Genomic DNA, 7,822 nt, shown 5'->3' with positions numbered 1-7,822 from the left:
GGGAGCAGACCTGTGTTCCAAGCTCTCACTAGCCCAGCAAGCACGGAAGCCTTGTAGAGACATTGAAGCCAGCCTGACCCAGCATCCCTTGGCGGACTGCCCGAATCTGGAGGAAGATCTCCCTCCAGACCTCCTCCTCAAGGTGCTGGAAGTGCTAGATCCTGACAGGGAGCTGGAGGACACGTGGGCTTATTGTGAGGGCACCAAGGAAAGAAAGAAGGCCCCCACACACCTGTGTGAAGAACATCCTGAGGAGGTCAACCTGGAACCTCCCCAGGCAGTGAACCTGGAACCTCCTGAGGCACTGAACCTGGAACCTCCCCAGGCAGTCAACCTGGAATCTCCCTGGAAGTTGAAACTGGAACCTCCTGAGGAGGAACCTGAAGAACAAGCCCACGTGGAAACGGCCAAGGAGAGTCTCCTGTCATATTTATTCAGTTTGTTTCCTAAGGAAGACACAAATGCAGCATGCACAACGGATATCCCCAAAGTTCCTGTTTTCCAAAAAGCAAGAAGAACAATTCGTGAATTCTGCAGATGGATCAATGATAAATTTGGAGACATAGGCATTGATGAAGAGTCCATCATGAAAAAGTTTGAAATTGACTTTGAGGGCCCACTCACCCATAATACAGTCAAAATAAAGAAAATAAACCAGCTTCCTTCAACTATAAGGCCCTGCAAACAGCTAGATGAAATAAAGCAGAGAAAATTCTCCCTGCAGGAAGATGACTGGGAAAGGAAACTCCGCAAACGACAAGACCCTTATAAACCCAAAAGGGAGAAGATAAGGTATGGAGCATGGTACCTAGACCCCAAATGCTGGAAAAAGCTGGTCAATGACCAGCCTTTTCCTAACCCTAAAGCCGTCCATGACAGGGAATATTGGACCTATCGAAGGCATCTTGAACCAGACGTTATTGATGAACTTTATGGACCAATTGCCTTCAAAGATTTCATTGTAAGCAAGGGCTACAAGATGCCAGGTGTGATTGAGAAGATGTTTTTAAGGAAGGGATGGAAATATGAGTCTGTAAACACTCCTATACAACGTGTAATGAAACTCCTCTCCAAACCCGAAGATGAGGATTCAGGGGACGAAGAGGATTAGACAATTTTCTATTTACTACTCACTTGGTTAGTGTGTCTCTCTCTCATTTTAACATCAGTCAGAATTCACCATGAGTGCCTCACTGTGTATGGACAACTTTGATTCCACAACATCTGTAAATTTAACACCTAGTGCTAATAACAATTTCTAAATGAAAAAACAAAACAAAAAACAAACAAACAAAAAACAATACAGAAACTTTGCAGGCTAGAAGAGGTTGACAAGAAATATTCATTTATGAAGAGCAAGGATTTACAATCAAGATTATTTTATCCAGCAAAGCTATCCTATCCTATATACTAAAAACCCAGCGACCAAAATGGTGGAACAACCATAACGACCAGAGACCAGAACACCACGGCCCCTAGCCCAGGCTGGCCCCCCCCCCCCCAGGGAGCTGTTAGGGGTGCCCCTAAGCAACGCAATAGGGTGTGAGTTTGATAGGGGAAAGTTGAAGAAATAGGGGTGAAGGTCTTAAGAGACTGTGGGGTTGGGGTGGTCAGCCTGGAGTAGGTTTGGAGTGTTCTGGGGAAGGAAGAGGAAGATCTGATTGGAAAATGGCTGAGCACAGTACCTTTCTCGTTGTGAACCAGGATGGCGCCAGCCATGGACTGAATGGTTGTTTCATGAGTGCACTTGGGACCGACATGTTCATGGCAGTGGCAATACTCCTGAAACTTCACTGATTCCAAATAGTAAACAGCTATCAACGTCAAAGAACAGAAAAATCCTCTCCAACTAGAGGCCCTGGACATTGCAATGGGACTGAAGGAAACACCACTTAAGAAGGAGCTAGAAAAACCAGAAGTATGTGACCAGAGGATTGTGGGATTGTGGAGGACACCTGGGCACCTGCCGCTAGAATGTGAGCCTATTATTGTGCATGTACATAGTCAGCCCTATAGTCCTCAGTCTCACAGTATTTGGATGTGACTTCTGGCAGGAAATTATTTCAATTGAGATTTGCTGTTCCCTTGAGGTGAGGAAGATCTGAATTAAAGGTTTCATTTATTTCCTTGGTTTGAAGCAGAGGAAAATGGGATAGTGACTAATAAGAAACTTTGGAGATCGTGAACGACAGTTTGTCCAGACTGTTGAGAGCTCAGAATTAGAGTTTAATTGGGATTGAAATCCTGCTAATAGCACCTGATCCTTGAAATCTGAGCACTCTACTTTTAGGTTTTCCAGTCAAGTTTTTGGAAACTGCCTATTAAAACATTCCTGTTTGGAAAGTGTTTGTATAGAAGCCTGTACGTTTTAAGTGTTTGCTGTGTTTACCATGCTTTGATCTCTGTAAGGAAGATGGAATAATATTAAATGCCTCATGTTCTCCAGAAGTTTGAATTTTAAAATAAAAAATAAAGAAGAAATATAAATATTAAAAATAAAACAGAAGAAGCTTGAGTTTTAGGAGCAATCAGACAGGCAGGCTAGCAGCTAGGGGCGATCAGGCAGGCAGGCGAGTGGTTAAGGCCAATCAGGTAGGCAGGCAAGAAGTTAGGAGCCAGTGGTTCCGGATTGCGAAAGAGATGTCCGACTGCTGGTTTAGGCCCTATCCGCAGTGGGATCAAGCCTAAACCGGAAGTCGGACATCCCCCAAAATGTCCCGGATTGTGGGAGGGTGCAGGCCAGGCTGAGAGACACCCCCCTCCCCATGCATGAATTTCGTACACTGGCCTCTAGTCATTTATAATCAAAGAACATATAAAGAACTTCCCAGTCAAGAAAAAACTAAAAGAGTTCACCACCACCAAACCAGTATTACATGAAATGTTAAAGTGTCTTCTTTAAGAAGAAGAAAAAAGTTAAAAATATGAACAATAAAATGGCAATAAATGCATACCTCTAAACAATTGAATCTAAAAAAACTAATTAAATAAACAAAAAGAACAGAAACAAACTCATATATACAGAGATCATTTGACAGTTGCCAGATGGGAGGGGATTTGGGGTAATGAGTGAAAAATGTGAAGGGATTAAGAAGTACAAATTTGTTGTTACGGAATAGCCATGAGGATGCAAAGTATAGCATGGGGAATATAGTCAATAATATTCTAATAACTATGTATGGTGTCAGATGGGTGCAAGATTTATTGGAAGTTGTATAATGTTAATCATTAGAGTGCACACCTGAAACTAATATAGTGTGTTAACTATAATTGAAAAATTAAAAAAAAAAAGATAAATCCCCATCACCAAGGAGCTCTCTGTGGGACTCTCCCTTGAGCCACAAGAATGACAATATGATTTCCACTTTCCACCCAAGGATGCTTGTAAAGGCAATTTGAAGTCTACAGTCATACAGCTGGCACACGCAAAACTATTGGAGCACTTTGGGGCCTGCTCACGTGTCAGGATCGGGGATGGGACCAGCTGCCATTACCACCTGGCATTGAGCCTGTGCTTTCTAAGGATAGCACCACCAGCTGCCTTCTCACCCATCAGAGCTGGTCCAGATGCCAGGTCTCCACATCCTCTTGGCTGGCACCTGGCCTGATGAGGCTGCTGGATTTAGCAGCTTAGATTCAGGTGGGAGTTAATTCTCAACATCAGCTTTGTGGTTCTAACCATATACAAAATTGCATTCTTGAGGTTGGTCACCAAAGGTTCTCTCCTTTAAAAGTGGGACATTTTGTTCCATTGTCTTTTGACCAAAACTGAACCCACTTCTCCCAACCCCTTCTTTTTATATTCTCCACCTCAATTTTTAAAAAGAAGCCCCCCACCATGCCCCCCTTTTCAGGTGAAATAGGTTTCTTTGATTTAAACTCCTTCAGTCTCAGTTTAATTTTCTTTCCCTAACATGCCATATTGACCTTTACTAATCAATCAGTTTTGTCATACCAGATCAGATGCCTCCCTGAAATGCAGATAAATTGCCTATTATGGAACCATTGTCTACCAATTCTGAGATGTAGTCAGAGAATTCAACCAGATTTGTCAGGCCTGACATTCTTTTAATGAACTATGCTATGACCAGCCCTCTCTAAATTAAATGCTACTGAGTGGCCTCTCCACACTGGACCCTTAGCTATCTTTCTATCCACCCCACCTCCCTACCCCCCCCCACCCCCACTCCAGTCCCCAGCCTTAGACAACAACCTTCCATCGCTAAGGAAGCATCTATATGCAGGGACCTTGACCTGCTTTGACCTGCCTTGACCTGCCTTGACCTCCTCCACTCTGCAGTGGCCCCACCTGTCAGCCAACTCTGTGCCTTGAGGTCAGCCAGGGGCAAGTTCTCGTTCACAGCCTAGAGCCCAGAGAACAGGGGCCCAGATCAAGGACTCTGCCACTTCATACCTCACTGTCTGGTTTGCTCTTGACCTAGCACCAGCATTGCTATTCTCTGACTACATCTCAGAATTGGTAGACAATGATTCCATAATAGGCAATTTATCTGCATTTCAGGGAAGCATCTGATCTGGTATGACAAAACTGATTGATTAGTACAGTATATTATCAGCAATCCTACTAACTATAGATATTATCATCAATAATATAATATCATTGCTCACATTGTGACACATGATCATTACAAATATTTCAATATTAACAACAGTAACAATAGTGTGTGTCGTCATGCTGTGCCCTTTTATGCTTTGAGCCTTTCACTCCTTCTATCACCTTTGTGACTCAGGTACATTCGTAACAACAGTAGCAACAGCAGCAAACCACAGTGATGAGGAGAAGAGATATTCGAACCTTTATGTGTTACAGGCATCTGCTAAATATGAATATTTTAGTTTCCTCTACCAATAATCCGGGCACTGAGTCACTTTCTTCTACCAGTAACCCACTACTATTTTTTATTGTCATTATGGTTAAGGAAACTGAGGCTCAGAAAGGTTTTATAACTTTCCTAAGGGAACTCATATCTGGCCCTGAGTTCAAACCTAGGTGTGAAGACTGATTTTTTAAAAATTTATATAGGTTAGGAGCGCTTACATTTAAAGTTCCTAAGTGGAAACCCGGTGAGCATAGGAATAGGACCTGATGGGACCTCCATGGGGATATTTGCATATTTGAAAGGGTTCACTGGCACCTCACCCCAAGGAAGGTGTCCATGCTGGGTGGAATTCCCCGACTGCCTTCCATCTGCCCATCCCAGCCAAAAGTCTGTACCTGAAGCACCCCTTCCTGAGGGTACCAGACACAATATCATCTTTCCCTTACACTGACAGTGACAAGCAGTAGGGGGGGGGGGGTTGAACTTCACCTGCCTAGTCCTGGCTCCTATTCAACATGTCCACTGACAGGTGAGAACCCTGAAATTATCCCAGGACTTTCAGTATCCAGCTGTATGGCAGAAGGTCAGGGAGGCAACGGTGTCTGTTGAGAGCGGCTGTGGCTAACTGAACACAGACTTTGGAGACCAACTGACCTAAATCTGTCACTTGCAAGCCGTGTGTCCTTGGGCAAGTGACCTAGATTTTCTGAGGTTCAGTTTGTTGGGGATACTAGTACCTTCCATGGAGATGCATATAGAACAGGGAGTAGGAAGTCTGGTAATTTCCCAGTGATTTCTAATACAGGCAGACCTTGGTTTATTGTGTTTCACAGATGTTGCATTTTTTTTAAAGAATAGTTTATTGACTTTTTTTCTAGAGAGAGAGTTGGGGGAAGGCAGAGAGAGAGAGAAGCATCAATGTGAGAGTGGAACATTGATCGGCTGCCTCCTGCATGCCCCCTACCTGGGATTGAGCCTGCAACCTGGGCATGTGCCATGACCAGGAATTGAACCAGCAACCTTTCAGTGCACAGAACGACACACAACCAACCCAGCCACATGGGCTAGGGCACAGATGTTGCGATTTTTACAAAGTGAAGGCAAGACCATCCCCCAGCCAAAAGATTATGATTTGCTTTATTTCAGAGGTCTGAAAACAAACACACGATATCTCCAAGGTATGCCTGTAGATGCTTTCTCTCTCTCTCTCTCTCTCTCTCTCTCTCTCTCTCTCTCTCACACACACACACACACACACACACGCACAACATAAGAAGGCATCACCACATCTCACACATTAGCCTCTCCATCAGAGGCCCATTATCTCTCCTGTTCAGGTGGTTTAATGGAAGCCCCTCTCTCCCCTGACTGGGGAGCTTAATGAATGTGGAATCCTCAGCCTGCCTCAGTGAGCTGGGCATTCCCTTGCAAGGCAGCCTCATTGCCACTGCGAACAGGGTAATATTTTCCCCTTTCTTCATATTCTAATGAATAAATGATATTCCCATTGGTTATTTATCTGCTCTTAGAATTTGAATGGAATTCTACTGATAATTACAGCATTTCACCATTTGATAGGAAATTGGCACCTGGTGCCTGGAGATAATAGCCCAATTCAGTATCTATGAAATATGGAATTTTCTGCTAATTCCTGCCTTGAAATGTGTAAATCATCAGTGGAGTTGGTTATTAAAATTCAGGAGTTGAAAGACCTGGGGCTAGGGGGAGTGGCGCTCCTTCCTTAAGATGATAGGAACGGTAATGACTGGACCGGCCCTCTCAGCCCGGGAAGGCTCAGAGCAGCTCAGCGGCAAGGAAGCCTCTTGGTAATGTGCTTATCCAGGGGGCTCAGCCCACAGACGTGTGGGTGATCATCGGAATCTGCAGAAATGGGAGACGGCAGCTAGTCACAGGGGAAAGGCGTGGGCTTTGGGGTCAGGCAGATCAGGCTGGGATTCTAACTGTGTGTATCTGGAGGCCACTCTGAGCCTCCATTTCTGTGCAATAAATAACTGCTTTCTATTTAACCTTTAAATTAACCTAAGATGAAATCCATACATTGCTCATCCATTCATTTAATGACAATTCACTGCAGATCATCCTTGGCAGACACTGTGCTGGGAGCTGGGGTGCAGTGGGGAGCAAAGCCAGGTTTATTCTCTGCTCATGAAGATTATTAGTGGAGGGTGGGGTATGAAGTCTGTCACGACATCTTCATTGATGCAGAATGAATGTAGAGGCCCAGAAAGGAAAACGGACAAATTGTACCCCCCTCCCTGATTGAGGGGAATGCCTGCCTGCAATTAGCTCCTCATAGGTTGGATTGGGGGAACTTTTGGGGTGATGGAAATATTCCATGTTCTAATTGTGGTGATGATTTATATGACTGTATATGTTTGTCAAAACTCATCAAACCATAGGCTTAAAAAGAGGGTTCATTATACTGTACAAAGTTCCCAGCTCTGTAAACCTGACTTTTAAAGCAAACAAACCCAAACTGCCCCCCTTAGACATTAAACAGACAGTGTGACAGTCTGGAGTAGTTGCTGGACCTAAAGACTTCACTAACCAGGAACTCAGAACTTGAAGCAGATGACTGGGACTAACACAGGCTTCCTAACCTTGCATGTCAGCATGTGAGGATGCACAAACACTGCCACTCAACGACGCAAAGTTTAGAAACTGCGCTTTCTGAGTGTCGCCCAACCTGGGTCTGTTGGCAGTAGGGAGAAGAAAGGCCACTGGGGAATAATTGTCATAATTATTCATGTCCGCAGCTAATCTAAAACCCAACCCCAATGCAGGAATGGGGTCTCTTGTTCCCAGCCCTAAAATGTCTTTCCAAGCTACAATGCCATCCCAGGAACAGCTGTAGTGAGGTGGCGGTGGTCCTGCCTCGCTCCTTTACCTCACCTTGGCCAGGTCAAGGATCGCAGGCTTCCGTGCCCAGAGGCGTTTGAATTCAGCAGGTCACTTAATGT

The 7,822-nt window shown here is 44.5% G+C and overlaps 1 protein-coding gene across 1 annotated transcript in view; it reads left to right on the top strand.

The window, feature by feature from the left end:
* The window catches only part of LOC111826368 (putative protein FAM47C), a 1,805-nt gene extending 694 nt beyond the window's left edge, over positions 1-1,111 (top strand). The window contains exon 2 of the mRNA XM_023755310.1: positions 33-1,111. Within this exon, the coding sequence (XP_023611078.1) occupies positions 33-1,111 (1,079 nt within the window). The remainder of the gene's footprint in view (positions 1-32) is intronic.
* Positions 1,112-7,822: the final 6,711 nt, after the last annotated feature.

This window comes from Myotis lucifugus, unplaced genomic scaffold (genome assembly GCF_000147115.1).
Source record: "Myotis lucifugus unplaced genomic scaffold, Myoluc2.0 scaffold_72, whole genome shotgun sequence".
NCBI lineage: Eukaryota > Metazoa > Chordata > Mammalia > Chiroptera > Vespertilionidae > Myotis > Myotis lucifugus.
The sequence above is the reverse complement of the archived record's forward strand: the minus strand, read 5'-3'. Positions and strand labels throughout refer to the sequence as shown.